Here is an 18,649-nt window from a genome sequence, read left to right as displayed (position 1 = left end):
TTCCTGGGATTACTTCAGTGTGAACTTTTTTTTTTTTTAAGGAATTTTGCCTTTTTATTTTAAAATTTTATTTATTTATTTATTTATTTATTTATTTATTTATTTATTTATGGCTGTGTTGGCTCTTTGTTACTGTGCGAGGGCTTTCTCTAGTTGCGGCAAGCGGGGGCCACTCTTCATCGCGGTGCGCCGACCTCTCACTATTGCGGCCTCTCTCATTGCGGAGCACAGGCTCCAGACGCGCAGGCTCAGTAATTGTGGCTCACAGGGCTAGTTGCTCTGCGGCATGTGGGACCTTCCCAGACCAGGGCTCGAACCCATGTCCCCTGCATTGTCAGGCAGATTCTCAACCACTGCACCACCAGGGAAGCCCCAGTGTGAACTCTTACCTTTATTCTTTGCCCTGTTGGTAGCTTACATCACACTCCTATACCTTCAAGTTCTGTGGATAGGAAGGAGATGAATGAAGAGGACACTTCCCGGGGAAAAAAGGAATATATATAAAGGGGTTTAACTGACTTTGAGAAAGATTTGGCTGCGGTTGCCTCTTCTGATTGCCACTGCTCGCTGGGGTGTGTCTCATTCTCAGAGCAAAGGCTACCTCTACAGGCTTTGTTTCCCTTCACAGCATCTTGGCTGAAAGGTCTCCTTCCCTTTGTCCCAAGAAAGGAAATCCCTAAGGGAGAAGGCATACATCAATGATTAGAACACCCTGCCATGTAGAATGTTTTGCTTTGGCCACGCCAAGCTGAGTTTGGGTTATCGCTATTGGTCACTTCTTTTTGTAGCAGAGTTCCCTGTGTCCCTCTGTTTTCCTGAGGTCCACCATGTTCCCGACAGACCAGAATGTCCTTTCAAGATCCTTCTGATGGCAGTTGTAATTTCCTGTCAGGGAACCTATGCAGAAAAGGTGTCCAACATGCCTTCCAACGTGAACAGTTAAACAGATTCGTGTTCGAGGCACGTTCTCATTAGGTGCAGGCTTCATTAAAAGTCATTAAAATCGGGCAAATATTCTTGTTGGATGATTAAAAGGTCATCTCCACTTCTCCTTTTGGGAGGTCATTGCCAGTTACCAAAAATGAACACCTGCCTTTACATCAACATGGCTGCTGCCTGCAACTTAGCAGCACACAGCATTCCCGAAGCCGTTAAATACGTCTGTCGTGACAAAAAAAGTGGGGCCTTACGTTTACCTAAGTCCTGAATAAATGTGGTGGATTTTGGGACACAAATCTGATTGTTCTCCTTAGGCCAATATTAAAAACTAAGTTAGCTTACTTAGGTGTATGTAATTTCTAAAGAATATAAAATGGAATGGCAATGAATGGTCATCTTAGTGGTATAAAAAACACACCGAAAAGAAAGTGTCTCTCAGTTTGAATCCCAATTAACGCAATTAGTGTTTTCCAAGCTCAGTTTCAGGGAGTACAGATGCACCATGACTTCTGAATGAACCAAGAGAGCATTACGGATGAAATTCACCACTGGAGGGCTGAGGAACACGTAGCTGATTATACCAGGAGGTAGGAAGATGAGGTTATATATGATAGAAAACCCTGCTGAATACTTTATCTTTTCCAGGTAAAGTATCCGTTAAGGAGGACATTGTATTACCCGAGCACCTTATTCCTTGGTCGGTGTACTGTATATCCAAAAACCTTCCCCTAGCTACTCTCACGCTTCTGTATGAGGGCCTGTGTTGCCTCGGAGGCTGAGAGGTGGTGATTGAACCAAACTCAGTGCGGGGTCCAGAGGCCCTTCTGAGTCTTTCAGTTGACTCTTCCTATCCCCTCTGGTCCAGACCTCTTCACAACCACCATTGCTTTCAACCTTCAGAAGTCTGCGAGGGACAGGCATCATCTTTAATTTACGTACAGATGAGGACACAGAGGCCCCAAGGTTTCAAACGACTCGCCCGAGTCACAGCTGGTCAGCTGGAGCCCTCTCGGTGGGAAGGGTAGAAGAGGGTCTGGCCTGGCATGGACCTCCCCTTCCCCCCCACCCCCACCGGCCTGTTAGGTCATTGGCCCCCACCCTCCAATGAGGCCTGCCCCACAGCCGTGGCAGAGCACTAAGAAGGGAATTCCTCTCTCAACTCCCAGGCACAAACGCAGAGTTCACGGGTCTCTACTCTCCCACAGATGAACATGTGTTTTTGTGGAAAGACCACACAGAGGAGTTGGGATCTCTATGCTGTTCCCAGATCTGGCCTGCATTGGCTGTGTAGCCCGAGTCAAATTATAGAACCAAGGCCACATTCAGCTGGAAGGAATTTAGAGATTGCCTCTGCTGGTGCATCAGAACCACCAGGACAGCTCATGGAAGCACAGATTCCTGGGCTTCAGTCCCAGGATTCTGACTCAGTAGGTCTGGGGTGGCACTGAAGATCCTGCTTTTCTAGTAAACTTCCAAAGCATGAGTGCCGCCGATGCACGCACCCCACGTGAGTATCACTGGCCTATGATAACCTTGTCTTAAGATGGGTCAGCAAACATTTTCTTAAGGGCCAGTGAGTAAATATTTTAGGCTTTGCAGGCCGTACAGTCTGTGCTGCAACTATTCAATTCTGCCGATGTAGCTGGTAAGCGGCCGTGGACGATCTCTACGTGCATACGGGCCTGTCTTCTGATAAATCTTCATATCCACAGGAGGCCCCAGGGCTGTAGTTTGCTGATTCCTCACCCCATGCTGATAGAACCTGAGTTCTTCCCCACCACGCCTTGCTTTCAGCTGTAAAATGGGGATGCTATTCCTGGTCTTACTTTTCTCCGTGGCTACGATGAAGACAAGGTACGATAAACACTCAGAAAAAACATTTTGTATCAGGTTCAGTCAGTCCCATATTGTCAGCTATACTGTTTTTAAGCACAACACCTTCCTTTATTTTAATAACCATTGAATTGGACTTATAAATATCCCCTTGAATTATTAGGCATCACATAAAAAGAAACACAAAAAGGCTAAGAGATGACAGAAGGAATCATTTTGAAGGGTAATTTAGGAACTTTGTGTCAGAAAATAAAAATGTAGAACTCTTCCTATGTCAATAATGCCTCCATGAAGGAGAACAAAAAAATGAGTATTTCACAAGGTTAGTCAGACAAAAAACAAAGTTTATGATGGCGTGACGCACGACTACTGCCTTCGTAAAATATTTTAATTAAAAACCATTCCATACACAAAGATGTAACCAACAAGTTATATTATTTTTTATTCATGTTAGAATTTCTATCAGTGTTTGAACATTAATATTTAGAGAGTTTGTACATTTTTGCCTTCTGAGGTTTAAAATGAGAACCACACTAGGTCACAAATGGTAACTAATACACATTCCACAACTGCATGAAGATTCACTCAATCTCACTCTCTTAACACTGTTAAACATTTTCTTCTCCTTGCTGTACTTTACAATGAAAAGTGTGCCCCACTCATGTCTCAGCAAAGTTCCAGACATTATGGATTCATCACATATAAATTCTTTAAAAATATACTTCTGTCAAAAGACTTGATGACTACTATGTACACTACAAAAATAAATTTTCATATAAATAAATTATATGGCATACTTTTATCTTTGTAACTGAAATGACACAAACCCATTTCTGCCCAAATGGGCAGACAATGAGACCCAGTTTGAATATTTCCTTTAAACTCCTTACACTAAAACCTACCATGAGTTCTTAATGAAAATGTTATATACTCTGAACTATTTAACATTAGTAAGCACTCTATACAAATAAAAATTCTGTTCAAAGGTAAAACATAGCTGTAATAGTGTTTCCAATAGAAATAAAATCCCTGCATTTTTCTGTTATAAACTGGCATGACAAATACTGTAGGAAAACATTCTTATGATACAAAATTATAAATATCAGCAAAGATTTTTTTTTAAAAAAATTAAAACATCCAAATGAACAAACAAGACAGACAAAATAAAACTATTTTAAAAAAGAGAGAGAGAAATTCTGGTTGCCTGCCAGCCCCCGAGTTCTCCCTTTGCCAATGTGACTACTGGAGAGAGCTCTACGCTGTGCAGAAAGCAGGGGCCAGCCAAGCAGTCAGGCACCATGCAAGCTGGGCTCAGGAAAGGAGTGAGGGCACTCCTCGAGCCAGAGGGAAGCAGACCTCTGAATTTTGCATCATCTCTCTCCTGAATGCGGGATATTGAGTTTTCTGAGCAGAGCTGAGTGTTAGGTAGACAGACAGTGTGGCTGACAGAGGCACCAAACAGTAGCAGTGGGGCCATTTGGGACCCTGGCATATGAACACACACATCTGGTAGCCACAGTCTCGCGGCGAGTTTTACAGTCTGAGGTCACTACACTGCTGGTACTATTGTGGGCCGTTGCCTTTCGAATAAGATTTTCCATGTAAAACAGGAGGCATAATGGGAGCTGCCCTTTGTGCACTCCTACAGTAGCTTAGTCTGGGTACCGAGTGCTTCCCCAACATTTGTTGGTCTCTGGCTAAGAGCCTAGGAAGACCAAACCTCAGAGCAAGAAAACAGAATTGATATGGAAGCAGATCTTTAAAAATAACACCTGGTTGAGAGATATGTCTCTATATACATTCTTCAGTGGGGGTTATGCAATTAGCATCTTCCTGCTCTTCAATAAATGTCACATTGAAAGAATACTAATGACGGTGAGAAGAGGGGGATGAGATACTTAGGAAGCGTGCACCCATCATGTTAATATTAACACTTGGAGGATCAGCCTTCTGAAGCTCATATCCTATAGAATTTCTGATTCCGTATCACCATATTGGATGCTCACTATTTTAAAGAGGAGGCAGACAGATCCAGAAAGCCCCAACCGTGCCATTTAGCAAGAGAGGGAGTTTAAATTGTAGGGACTCAAAACATCACCTCTGGGTCTGTTGTGGACCCAGAATTAAGAGGTCATTGTCTCCAGAAGATTTCCAATCCACTCTTAAATTTGGGTGGTGATAGTGGTGGTGGTGTGTGTTAAGTGTGTGTGTGCGTGTGTGTGTGTGCGTGTGTGTGTGTGTGTGTGTGTGTTGTGCGTTGGTTACAAGAGAGGTACAATGAAGGCTGCGTACTTTAGAGGATACGCTCACGGCCCAGCTGAGGCTCCCACTGGGCATGTTCTCTACGTCTTTAATACCAATGAAGTTGAAGAGATGTGAGCTCTGTACCCTGAGGTTCCAACATCCACCACAATGGTCCATGCGAAGGAACTTATCTCCTCTGAGGCACGAGTTGGGGTGTCTGGATGGCAGCCAATAATCTTAAGAGATGCCCTGAACTTGAAGTGAGTCTGGCAAAAGGATAAAGGAGATGTTTAGGGCTAGCCCTCCACCAGCGCTAGCACTAGAGATATCCTGACTCTTCTGGCCTAAGGTAGAGCCCACCACGGGTTCACAGACAGTAAAAAGAAAAAAAAGAAAAAAAATCACAGTACAGTACATTGGGAAATCACACACATGTTCACACACACAGCCAAACAAGAGAATCTCATCCAACTACACCTAGAGAAGCCACCGGGGTTAACGTGCTTTCTTCATATTTGCTCATTAAACAACAACAAAATTATCACGCATAGCGTGTTTGAAAGTTAACAGTAACATTTCATACTACCACAGGGTTGTGATATGCAAATTTAAAATATTTTAAACAGAAACCTTTACAAAATAATCCTATTACATAAGCAATATTTGCATAGAATTATACAGGTAAATTATACAATATTTAAGCAGCAGCAACATATGCTGAAATTTAAGACTAAGTTAAGCTTGGTTGTGGCACAGAGACCAATGTACAAATAGGGAGGGGCTCCGCTGCGGTCTCCCCACCGCCTGCTCTGGAGGCGGGAGTGCAGAAAACCCAGATCACACTACTTTACATCCGTTCCTTCGTATATTACATATGTGTACACCTCTTAAATATTTATAGAAATATTTCACAAAATAATACAATCAGTTACAGTAACAATGAACTGCTGTCTGGCACAGCACGCCTTTCTAACTCCGCAGCTCTCTTCAAGCAGTTCTGGTGGGGCAGGGTAGGGGTAGGGAGGGGCTTCCAATCTTTGGCCTCTTTGCTTCAGATTTTACTCACCCTTTAAAAGAAAAAAAAAAGGAAGTCAAAGTAACAGGTCTACGAGTCCCTATGTATAAAGCACAAACACAGGCAAAACGGGTCTGGGGTACAGAGATCAGGACGGTGGGGGATGGGTGAGGGCATGAGGGGCTTCCAGGGGTGGGTCATGATCTCTCCCTTGACCTGGGGGCTGGTGACAGGGATGTGCTCACTTTGTGACTGTTCACTGAGCTGTGCGTTCATCAGACATACCTGCTATGGCTTTAAAAGACTGAAAAATAGGTGAAAGGGGCAGCTGTCAGTGTCTCTGTTGAGATGCATTAAACCTCCACAGGCTAACTGTGAGGGACAGATCCAATCTGGAACTCAACTGGTTCTCCAAGGATGACGAAGCTTAGACAGGCAACCCTGCCTGTGGGTAAGAGGTCACTGCGGTTCAGTAGGGGACACATGAGTGCCCAGGGCTCCAGGAGGATGCAGCCATCTGCGTCCCTCTAAGTCCCTGAGGGGTCATTGAAGAGCAGCGCCTCAGAGGCCCACCCACCTGCCCACCGGCCCCGCCCACCTCAGTTGGAGCTGCTGCCCCGGCGCCTCTCCTCACATTCCACGTCCTGTAGCTCAATGACCTCCACCTTGGGATCCCTCCTCTCGCAACGGACGTTAAAAGGCACATGGGGGTCCTCAAACAGCCCGTGGTCAGTCTCGGGGTAGTCCTCGTAGCCCGGGCGAAGTCCCCCTCGGGGGTTCCGACTGGGCCCGGGCGGGGGGTGCACTGCAACAGTCACGGACGCTGAGGCCGTCACGGTGGTGATGGGCTGGCAGTAGCTGGGCACGGAGCTGCCCGTGGCAGTGAACGCTGGGTGCCGAGGGTTGTGAGAACGGGTTCCCCGGGGGCCCGTGCGGTCCCTATTGCTAGGGCCAGAATGCCCTTCAGTAGAAATTTCGAAAGCGTCTCTGCGCGGTCTGTAAGGGGGCGGCCTCAAGCATTCTCTGGGGGCCTCTCTTCTGGGCTGCTGGCCTGGCCGTCCGGGTGGCAGGGACCCTGAGTCCAGATGGGGCTGCTGTCGAGGGTTGGAGGGTGGGTGCTGCCTCGGTTCAGGATGGACCACCTGCAGAGGGCAAGGGCAGGCTGAAACAGGCCGGGTGCTAACCCCAGGCTGGGCATCGGCCCCCGCTGCCCCAGCCCTCCCTTCATGGCTCTGACTACCGCCCGGCCACCCACACACAGCTCTTTCTGAACTAGAGCTTAGTCAACCCCACAGATGGCCGGGAGCGCCCCAGGGAGCGACCAGGGGCCTTCCACCCACAACGACGTGGCAGAGGTACGCCCTGTTTGGACCCTATGCCTAGGCTTTCTCCAGCACAGCTGGCCGGACACATACGGCTGGCTGCCCATAAATGCAGGGCTGTGGTCTAAGTACCCGAGCTGCCTCTCTCCCACAGTTCGCCACCCCACCCTGCTGGGTAGAATCAGATCTCGAGCTCCTTCTTCTTCTAAAATGACTAAGTGTCTGGCCCTGGCTCGCCCAAATGCAGGATGTTACCCGGACGTTGTCTACACTGTTGAATACGGTAGCCATGAGGGACACGTGGCTATGTACGTTTAAATTAACTAAAATTCAAAATTCAGCCCCTTAGGTCGCACTAGTCGCATTTCAAATGCTCCACAGCCACATGTTGCAGTGGCTACCGCACTGGAGAGCATTCGCACTGTCACAGAAAGTTCTACCGGGCAGTGCTGCTCTATCCTGTTGTTAGGAATCTGGTTTCTGGGTCTCTGTACAAAGCATGGAGCAACACAGTGGCCACATCAATCAAAAGGACCGTGACCAACTTCAAAGTCGTTCAGCTTGTACCTATTTTTAGGCTCCCGCTGAACAAAACCAGATTCACACTGCAGCTCAGCAGGCATCGTCACGGGGGGTAAGAGGAAGAAAATTTAGGTTATTTGGTTGGCCTCTCTCTCTTTCATGGAAGGGCAGCTCCAGCCTGGGACTGGAATACCCATTTCCTGGAGGGACAGCAGGAGGCCCCCTGTCAGAGCAACAGGAGCCTTAGAACATTCCTTGGGTTTTGTGTGCTGTGCTCCAGGCCTGGGGGGCCGAGGACATCCTGGGGAGCACAGAGAGGGGAGAATGCGGTTGGGGCTCTCAGGGCCTCTGAGAAGAGGCTCCGGGCTGCTCACGGTTTTCCTGAATTACTGAAGGCTGGTTCTCAGCTTCTCTGCTCCTTCCCGCCACCTAGGATACGAGCTTGGAGCCACAAAAGCTTCTGGTGAAGTCTTAGACAGTAACGATTGAAATAATTTTACACCAAGGGTAATTAAAAGGAACAGAAGTGGAAGGGAAAAGAAATCACTTCTGCTGGCAATAAAAATACCATTACATTTTGAAACAGGTATCCTCCTACAATGATACGTAGCTTTTAAAGAAGGGGGGCAGGGGGAGCAAGGCATGCTTTACCTCCGGTCCTTAAGCTCAAACGTGATATATGCTGACGGATGTTCTGTGTAGCCACCAATATTGGTCCCTGCCCTTTTCAATCTGTACGAGATACAGCCACATGAAACTGACATTTTTACAGTTTAAGAAGAGCCAAATATTGGCCATTTCATATGAGTCCACCTAACCTATACATTTTTTGCCATGCTGTCTGTGATTTGCTGTTCAGAGCAGGCAGGGGCTGCCTCCTGGGGTGACTTATGACTTACGGTGGAGCGGGCGAAGACAGGGTTCTCTGTGGCCTCCACGATCACTTGGTGGGAAGGGCCCCCGGCGCCCTGCTGGGCCTCGTAGTGCCGAAGCTCCTCACTGATGCCCGACACCGTCGTCTGAGAACTGTACTCCGAGTCAGAGGAATCAGACCCGTTGTTCGTGTGACCAGGGGGCAGAGCGAACCGGACCACACTGGGGGGCGGCTCAGGGGAAGGGGTGGGCAGCCGGTTCAGCCCGTTGGCTGGAGACACCTATTTAAGGGGATTCAGTATTACAGGTGTTATCAACCATTTACCTGGTGGCCACACTTAAGGTTCAAAGCACAATATTGTTCAGGGGTCGCTGCCCCTCCCCCGCATCCCCCCCGCCCCCCGCCCGGCCTCTCACGCTACCCTGTATTCACTTGGCCCAATCCCTGCCACTCTGAAGACCCTTGGGCCTGACAGCTGGAGCAAAAGACCTGCCCTCTGCTTTCACACTCTGGAAAGGCAGGCTGTGCCCCTTTTACTCCTGTTCAAGCCCAGATATTCTTCTTGAGTGGAAAGTGCTTCATTGATAGAGACCTACAAGACTCAGGTTGCCAATCACTAGGTTTCAAAAATAAACAACCTAAACCAAACCAAACCATTCCCCCTACATCCCCTAAGACTATTAAACTGAAGAGAAAAAAAGCCATAGTTATTTGAGCTGTTTACTGAAAAAGTAAACAACCAGCAAATGTGGATATACTTAAATACCTAAATTAAGAGTGACACCAGGAAAAACAATATTCAGGTGGTCTGAGGGCTGCACATTACACTGGCAACAATTACTGACCTCAGGATACGGTCCGAAGAAGGACAAAAGGACTGGCAGCAAAACCAGTCCATTGAGAACACCCAGGATTGTTAGGATTGCCAGGACAGCAAAGAAATACCTTGAAGATAAAAGGGAAACAGGAACATTTACCATGGCAAAAGTAAATTAAGCTACCCTTCACGTGCCCAAACGTCAGAGCCAAAAATTAACAAAACCCACACCAGTGAAAAGGCTGTTACAACACTGCGTTTCAAATTCAGCACAAGATTAGGGTTTTTTTTCTCTTTTCTTTTAACCTTATGACTTTGAGGACTACATTCTACAACCCAAAGTGTTAGTTCATGAAGGGAAGAAAAAAAATTAGGTTTGTTAATTTGCTGAAATCTCATGGCATGTAACGTTATTTATGAATGTGTTACACAAACACAAAAATATGGAATGTGAACTGAATGGCCGAGCAGACTGAAAGCACAAATACAATGCAGAGGGGCCCCGTTCATGAAAACCCAGCAGAAGCAAACAAATGAAGTGAAGGGTGTAGAATTTAAACAATTTAGCCCAGGAGGAAAAGCAGCCCACTTCTGCAGGCAGCTAATCCACTGTGAAATGCTTCTGCATCTTAGAGCAGAATCTCTAATTAAGTCTCCAGCGTAGCAGGTAAGGCTTTCCCCGGGCTTTCATTAACCGCAACTTTCTGCCCAGAATTCTGTGAGTTCCAGTTTTACCAAACAGTTCCAACTGCAATCTTTTTAGAACACTGGAACCAGCTTTCGGCAAAGAAAACACTGCCCATTCTGTGGTTGCTGGGGCATTTTCGGGGGAGGGCGGTCCACAATGACGGGCTGCTCTGCCGGCCAATCTTTTGTTGAACAATTTAGCATCTCTGAATACTCTTGTTTTGCGTCAGCCAATTCAAACATAAAGGCCGCAGCACCATGAAGAAGAGGAGAGTGCACAAGTGGCCCTGCTTTCCCACCGTTGAGGGCTAAGGTCTGGGATCCTTCACGAATACCAAGGTGAACCTGTCAACCAGGGAGAGTGGCTGGAGGATGTTGCACACAGCTGGAGGCAGCGGGCTCCACGCAAGCATGCGTTTCTGTAACTAACGGTTTCTAGGGCAATTCTGCTGGAAGTGGGCTGGGGTGGGGGAGAGCTCAGGATGTTCTGGGAAGAGGGAGGGCAAGATATCTATCTGCTAATGGTCCTCTTGATCATAAAACGGAACAGGCACCAACCTTTGCTGTGCCTATATATGTTTCAACATTAGATGAAAGGAGAGAGAATCCCTATAAAAATACAAATACCTCGCAGCTATTGTAAACATTAGAAACTTCTGAGCTGCATTAGTAAAGACCAAGCAGCCGATGTCTTGCACTAATGTAAACTGCTGCAACTTTAGGCGGAGGCATATATCAGCAGCAGGCATTAAGACATTTGCATCCCATCCATCTAACTGTAGAATAAACAGACCAATTAGATTTCGGACAGCTTAGTGTATACAATGTCTGCTCATTTAGTCGACCTCGGTGAGGGCTTTATCAGGTTAATCCATCCAGTTCTAGAAAATGGGAAGCCCTTTTAAGTGCTTGAAACAAGAACCCTGATATCTCTGGGAGAGAACAAGACGCCATGGGTTAGATGAGAGAGCTGGGATCCTGCTCTCCACCCAGGTCCCAGATGGTTGTTCTAATTCAGGCTACGTTTCTTCTCTGTGGCTCCCTTGGCACCCCCCACAAGGCTGAGTTAGATCCTCTGAGATCCCATCACACTCTGTTTCCCATGGTTTTGAATTGCCTGTGACCTTGTCTCTCCCCCCATAGACCGTCAACTATGTACAGGGGGACGGGGTCTACATTACTTGCAGTTGTGTGAAATGGCACTTATGAGGTGCTCACTACATTGTGTTGAATGAGACATTACACAAAGAAACTCTATTTGACATAGGGTTTTTACATCACAGAGAAACAACTACTCATGCCCGAATAACGGAAAAGTCAAAATCAAATTAAGAGCTTAAAACAAAACCCAGACCAAAACCTTCATCTAGTTTAGGCATATGTCTACCTGATATTGGCAAACAGGGAGTACTAATTGGGCTTGTTAAGTGATCGGTCATCTGTGCTGAGAGGATCAGCAACGTGGCCATCATCTGGGAGCTGGCTGGAAACGCAGACTCTGCTCCCCACCCCCAACGAAGTCCGATCTGCACTTACAGAGAGCCCCAGGTGACTCACGAGCACGTTACAGCTTGAGAAGTACTGGTCTACACCTCTCCACTCATTCTCCACCCAAGCGCCAGTGAGCCAACCCTGGCACTCACTCTAGCAAGGCTAAATCTCCATGATGCCGACCCGCCCAATGGGGTAACGTCACAGACCCGTGGACTGATCTTTTCTCGTAATAAAGAAACGTTGGCTACAACTTAAAATCCTCTTCTTTTCACTTGGAATTGAAAGGCCTATCGCAACATACACATCAGAAAAGCCTGTTTAGAATCTCTCTCTAGATTATCGAAACGTCCCTAACGATCAAGTCATTTCTCACATTTCATTCTGCTTTACCATGGTCCTAATTCTGGACTATCTTTTACTTATCGATGATTCTGGCCTCGCCCCTCCACGGAGCAACAGGGTTACATCCAAGGGCAGCTTTGTCAAAAAGCTGCGGAGGCTGTTCAGAGAAGAAAATGGTCTTTCCCTGCAGTTCTCAAATTCTTTTTAAAAGGAAAACTTGCTCTCCTTTTATACTTCACAAAGTCAAATCCTTAATTAAATTCACCAGAAACTGCTTGCCATGAAATCCAAATTGAAAGATGTATCCAACTAGGCTTGGATCTCAAAAATTTATTGGTGTTAAGTCACACGTTAAATGCTTCTTAAATCTTAGTGGCAACTCAAATGTGAAATCAAGGCATGTCATCTTCACTTCTTAAAAGAATAAAATCTATGTGAAAACTGTAGGTATCTGTACGTTTTCCTTTCTACAGTTTTGAAGGAGAAGTAAAGGTCAAATTCAGTCAATTCATGGGAACCAGGTCATTTCTTTCTGTTGGTATTTCTAACCTCAATAGCAATAACTGGGATATCGGTTTCAAGTTGTAGAGTTGCCTTTGTTGCTAGCCCCACTCTCCATCTTTTCTCCCTAAGATATTCCCCAAGACAGCTCTAGAAGGGAGCTTGCTTTTATGCCTCTCAGGATACCTCTGAGTTGTTAAACTCAAAAGAGAGTGGAGTCACAGATTGTGGCAATCACTTCACAATGTATGCATATATCAAACCACCATGTTGTACCCCCTTAAATATATACAATTTTTATTTGTCAATTATTCCTCAATGAAGCTACGGGGTTAGGAGCGGGGAGTAGAGTCACAATGAAGACATGCTGCAATCTTCCAGAGGCAGAAGGAAATAAGCAACAGAGGTCCCATTAGAAACGAATGCTTACCTGACAATGAAATCAAACTCGGATCCTGCAAGCATCAGCACTCCTAACAGAGTGGAAACGGCACCGTCCAGAACGGGTGCAAACATGTGCTCCAGGGCGAGCATGGCCCTGCGGTTCTTATCGCCAATGGCTGTTAGAAAGGCCTGCGCAACGAGGAGAGGTCAGATGATCAGATGCCTGGACTTGACTTGGTCAACGGCCAGCTTCGTCTTCAATGCTATTAGCCACTTTCATCTGCCTCCACTGAACCTCTCAGATCCTACCCTCTATCTACTGGCATGTGTAACTGGGGCTGCTCAACTAGCTAAATCTAGGCTTACGCTAAATTGACCTGTTCACGATAATGGGTTGTATTTGGTATTGATGTAAATCTTGAACATCAAGAAGAAAAGAAGAAAAGCATATTTACTTTAAATTTAAAAACCATGCCAAAACTATACAAATGAGCAAAATGTTCCCTTCTTTTCACTGTTACTCACGCTTGAGTTTACTCCCCACACTTAAATGATCTAGCATCATTCACATGGGAGACCTCCAGTTGTGAAAGCGACAGCATTTTGCCCTATTTTTTGAAAGGTCAAGATCTTACTTCCAAATGGGCTTAGCACCTGGGTGCTAAATACATATTTCCTCACTATTATGCTGAGGTTAGAAATTCTGTCACCGTGTTCCAACTAATGTGTTTGTAGTACATGTAAGTACCACGAAGGTATCACAAGAAAAAGACAGGGCTGTAAATTCAATCAAGCCTGTTCTAAATATGTGTGGCTATATCTCACCTCTTATGCATTCTCTAAAGCTCTTCTAGGTCAAGGATACTGTTGATACCAAATGGGAACTTTATGGAGATCTTGGTATATCAGACTATTGGCTTGAGAGTGTGACCCAGGACCATTTCAATGTGGGTTAGTTACTGTTACACCCTGTCTGCTCCCCCAGTGGGGGGAGGGCTGAGCCTGGCAGAAGCTTGCTCTCTGAAAGTTAAGGCTGCTCTAGGATGTGCTGAGAAGAGGGCTTGGGGCCCTTGCAGGTGCACTAGGGAAGGACAGGACGTTATTCTACTTAATGGATGAAGAAATAAAATGACACAAAAGTCTGCAAAGGTGCATTGTGAATTTTCCTATTTTTCTCTGAAGTGGGGTCTATGTATGGACGCTCTTTCAGAGCTGGGAGATTTTAGGGTCAAAGCAGTTGTCTTTTTCTCCTGGGAGGAAAGCACCAAGATGGTTTGGAACCATGGTGCTCTGTGCTGTATCTGGGCCGTGAGGCCACAAGGGTCAAAGTTGGGTTGATCTTCTTGCATAGAACTTATGCTACGGAAACAGTAAACTGCCAGGCGCCCATCGATTCCTTGATGACTTTCACATACAGGACACGGTAAGAACACCATGTCCTGTGTGTGGGTAGCCTCTTGATGAAGACCTGGGCTAGCAGCACAAAGCCAAGCTGCCTCTTGAGACTCCTTCAATTCTCAGGAGTAAATCTTGCATGAGGAATAGAGGCGTTCCTTCACTGTTTATCCAGCACCGGTATGGATACTTATGTTCATACTACCTCAGAGATCCAAGGGGCCGCTACAGTTTAAAGACTGTTGTTAGCATTTCCACCGCAAAAATCTGTTCTAGGACCACCCTTGTTTGTAATGCTAGCTACCAAGAAGAGCGGTTTTCATTCACATCAGAATAAAATGATTTGTGGATTTTTAACTCGCGGGTAATTTTTCTCCTTTTTAAAAGAAATGATATCGTCATTATGTGTTCTCTAAGCTCTAGGCTCTTCTTTCTAAAAATCCCCTCTCCTTCTTCCCAGCTCAATTGAGGAAAGTAATTAGGGTAGGCTCAAAATGTAGAAAACTGTTTCTATATATTATCGGCTTTTTATTATACATTGGGGGAAAAAACAGGTTAACTGCAACAAAACATTCCTTCTGAAATATAAACATTTATCATCTCTACGCAGCATAAATATGGCCCTGAAAGAAGACAACAGAAGGTAGAAGGCAGAAGCATCTGTCTAGACACCCATGTGTGTAGCTATGCATGTGCCATGTGTTAAGCCCAAAGAAAATCAATGCTAGAGATGCAAAAGCAAGGCTTTTTGCAAGAGCAAAGGCTTTTACTCAAAGTAACTTGATCCAAGTCAAATGCTTGGTTTCCTAGCTAAGCATTCCAAACATCAGTATTTATTCAGTCAGTAAGTATTTACTGAATGCCTACATAAACCCAAGGACGCAGACTATAAACACAAGTGTGTACGGAACATAATTTACGCATCGCTATAGGGCTTTTGAATGATTCTCTGATAAATGTATACGATGGGTTTGTCTCTTGGGTTAGACTCCTCTTGAAGTTTACTTTTCTCCCACAAAGATTCACAGGACTGTGCATAGAAAGAGCCGGGTGGGCGTTGGGGGGGGGGGATTCCTATTGAGAGCAATGCTAGTTCTCCTACTTTCTGCTGTCATGAATTTGGAAGCTGGGAGGTCGAAGGAGCTGGGTGGGCCCAGGTGGGAGAGCTAGTTCCTCAGCCCCAGGGTATTTCCTCAGCTGCCAACTCACCTCACCCTCCACTATGCCATCCCCACCAAATCTGTGAGTGTGGTCTCATTTTATCCCTGCTTTATGACTGTGATTTTAAAAATCGTGTGTATTCATGCACACGTATACACCATCTGTCTTAGGAACAGCAGACGAGTTCAGGACCCGTGGTGACACAACTGACGACACCAAATGAGCAGAATCCTTCCTGGCCCACTCGGACACACCAAAGACACTGCCTACTGCCGACATGGCCTGGCTTTCACCTTTGACACCCTTTTTCTTAGATCTCCCCCAGAGGGAAAGGAGTCTGGCTGAACTTCAGCCACTCCCAGGGAACGTCTGTGCTCTGAAGCCTTTTTGCCGTGATGTGTGTCAGGTGTGTTCCTTGATGTTGGAGAAAATGAAAAGGTTCCCAACTTGGAAACTAAAAAGAGCCAGAGGAAACAGGTTGCCTTTCTAGTGAATAGCTTTCACTCAAAACGTCTCCCATACCAGAGCAACATGAACGGTGAACTCCACTCCAATGCCGACGGAAGCGATCAAGATGACCACAGGCACGGCACTCAGCTTGATTCCAATGAGGCCCATCATGCCAAAGAGCTCGACCGTCATCAAAGCCAAGACTGTCACCTTGAAAAAGACACACAGGATGAGTGGCTGGGCACAAACACACTCTAGGTGTCGCAAACATTTTTTCAAAACTGTTCCCCGAGCGCAATCTATAAGGAATTATAGAAACACGCACTCATTGCTGGCTACAAATTTAATACAGTTTAAAACAAGGTGTTTCCTTCTGTTTTGATCTTAACCATCAGAGACCATCCTTCAACTTATAACTGAGTTGCAACTAGAGTTTTTGGTTGCCTTGCCCTCCATCCTTAAGAAAGCTGATCGGACGGGGTGAATAAAAGTTCTTTGACGTAAAAGTAGCTTTGCTTTTGCTTGGAGAGTCCATGGACTGAGTGAGGATGACTTGGGAGAAAGGGGACGTGTGGTCAGCTGATGTGGGTCAGGTTACAGCCCCTTCACTTTGAAGAAATGTGGAGTTACTGGGGTGGACAAAGCAAACAGTCAAATCCAAGGAAAAGCTTTTATTTGCCTTTCTTTCATCTGCCTTGTAAAAATTTCTAGGGGGATGGAAAGAAAATCTGTGTGGCAGACTTTGGAGTTTTTTGGGCCAAAGAGGAGAAAATACAAATAAAACAATGAACTGCACAGAGACAAAAGAAGGAGAGAACGATCTTTCCTTCTGGAGGTGGGGGTCAGCAGGCAGTGAAGGGGGGACAGACAAGTACAATAAAAGTTCCCTTTGCTTTCTTTTAATAAGCTAATGAAAGATGGATAACATCAATTGCTTAAGTACCATGAAAACTCCTATAGACTAAACATTTACCTTTAAACATACCTGTTGCACAGACTTATGGTGCAGAAACAAGACCTGGTCTCTGTTTTTATAATTCTGGCATTTTGAAGGCTATACCACAGTTCATGGAATTTAAATACTGCCATGATTTTATTAGACTCTACCCAAAACTTGTTTCAAATCTGAGAGTATTATACTTGGAGAAAGAATGCAAAGAACAGGTTGGTAATACTCGTTGATCAATTCTGCCCAAGAGTGAAAACAAACACACCACACAAAACCATCCCTAAAACCATTTGACCATATACCACCATCCTAACTCCTCGAATTATCGCTCCATTTAGAAGAATCTTCTCTATATTTGGTCTGGGATGTAGTAACAAAATGACAATTGAACTGAAAAAACAGTTACGCTTTGAGTGTTTGTATTTAATAAATGCTCAGCTCTATATTATGGAAAGTGTGCTCAAAAACTCCCCTATCTTTACACAAAAAGTTTAAAGGAGAGGGGACAGAAGATTAAGGCCATTAAAGGCTCTACCTAACCATGAACCTCACCACCTCCAGTAGAATAAATACAGTATGGATGATGCAATCTATACCCTCCTCCAGAGGCCCAGACATAAACAAAACTTCCCGGCTGCAGAAAGAGCTATGCTGAAAGGAATGTGACTTCCACAAAGACCCTTAGAATAAACTCACAATGATCCCGGCCGTCCAGGGGTTCAGGAGGAAGACAGCACACACGAGGAACGTGCAGGCCAGCACCACGCTGATGGACAGGAGGAGCCAGTGGCGGAGGCCGATGTACTGCTCCCAGAAGAGGAAGGGGTAGCCGTTGGGGTAGCTGGAGAGCCCCAGGCTTGTGTAGTTGTTGCAGATCGTTCTGACTTTTTCAATTGCTTCAACGAAGTCTGAGGTGTCACGCAAGCCGTTGAGGTAGAAAGGGAACTGAGCGTATTCGATGGGCTCTGCTGCTGGGACTGGAGAGAGAAGGCAACAGGGAGAGGGCCCATGGATCAGGGGCTCCTGGCAATACTGAGAAAGGCAAACGGACGCCATCCAAGGGTGGAAGAAATGCGACAAGCTCCCACCGTTAGCCATCCCAGACGTGCAATCCCAGATTCTCCACAATTGCAATGAGAAGAGAAAGAACTCGGCAAGAAAGTCCACTTACTGCACCTCTTTCAACATGAAGGACACACAATACCAATGATGGTCTTCAGGTCTTTACAGTTTCAATCTTTGGTTTAAGAAATTTTAAACAATGATCAACCTTTGATTTGGGGGTGTGTGTGTGTGTGTGTGTGTGTGTGTGGAGGAGGAGCCTGTGATCTGTGTATTGATTTACCCTTAGATTTTAATCTTCTAGAAGCAGTCACTCTTTGGAATGGGTCTAAACAACTTAAGAATTCAATTGTGGGAACATTTTTTTTGTTCAACTGACACAAGTGAAAATACTAAGTTCAAACTGTTTTACTCAATCACTTATGAGAACAAAATAACTCGAAAGTCATGCTTTACTGAGAAAAATGCTTGACTTTCTTATCCTTTTAGTGATCTAACACACTTAAACCTTCCATGCTTCTTTTTTTTAATGCAATGCTAAGTCTTCAGCAGCAGGGGAAGAAATCCTTACACAACAAGCATTTAGTTGCTGCCGTTGTGTGTTCCAGACCCTCTGGGGTCATTCAGTTGACTTGCTAAACATGATTTGCCCTATTAT

General features: G+C 45.6%; 1 protein-coding gene across 13 annotated transcripts in view; it reads right to left on the bottom strand.

Annotated features, from left to right (window-relative positions):
• Positions 1 to 3,190: 3,190 nt before the first annotated feature.
• Positions 3,191 to 18,649, bottom strand: part of PTCH1 (patched 1) — a 66,652-nt gene continuing 51,193 nt past the window's right edge. For 8 of the 13 annotated variants that reach the window (XM_073805974.1, XM_033857848.2, XM_073805973.1 and 5 more), the window contains 7 exons: positions 17,626 to 17,906; positions 16,053 to 16,190; positions 13,021 to 13,163; positions 9,595 to 9,694; positions 8,775 to 9,029; positions 6,630 to 7,173; positions 3,191 to 6,083 (listed from right to left, as the gene is read on the bottom strand). In XM_073805974.1, the coding sequence (XP_073662075.1) occupies positions 6,631 to 7,173; positions 8,775 to 9,029; positions 9,595 to 9,694; positions 13,021 to 13,163; positions 16,053 to 16,190; positions 17,626 to 17,906 (1,460 nt within the window). In that variant the 3' untranslated portion in view covers positions 3,191 to 6,083; position 6,630. Of the gene's footprint in view, positions 6,477 to 6,629; positions 9,030 to 9,594; positions 9,695 to 13,020; positions 13,164 to 16,052; positions 16,191 to 17,625; positions 17,907 to 18,649 lie in introns of those variants that run through there. The other 5 variants (XR_012332450.1, XM_073805972.1, XM_073805976.1 and 2 more) reach the window with 5 other exon arrangements.

Source organism: Tursiops truncatus, chromosome 6 (genome assembly GCF_011762595.2).
Source record: "Tursiops truncatus isolate mTurTru1 chromosome 6, mTurTru1.mat.Y, whole genome shotgun sequence".
NCBI classification, from domain to species: domain Eukaryota; kingdom Metazoa; phylum Chordata; class Mammalia; order Artiodactyla; family Delphinidae; genus Tursiops; species Tursiops truncatus.
Note: the sequence above shows the minus strand (reverse complement) of the source record. Positions and strands in the feature narration are given on the sequence as shown.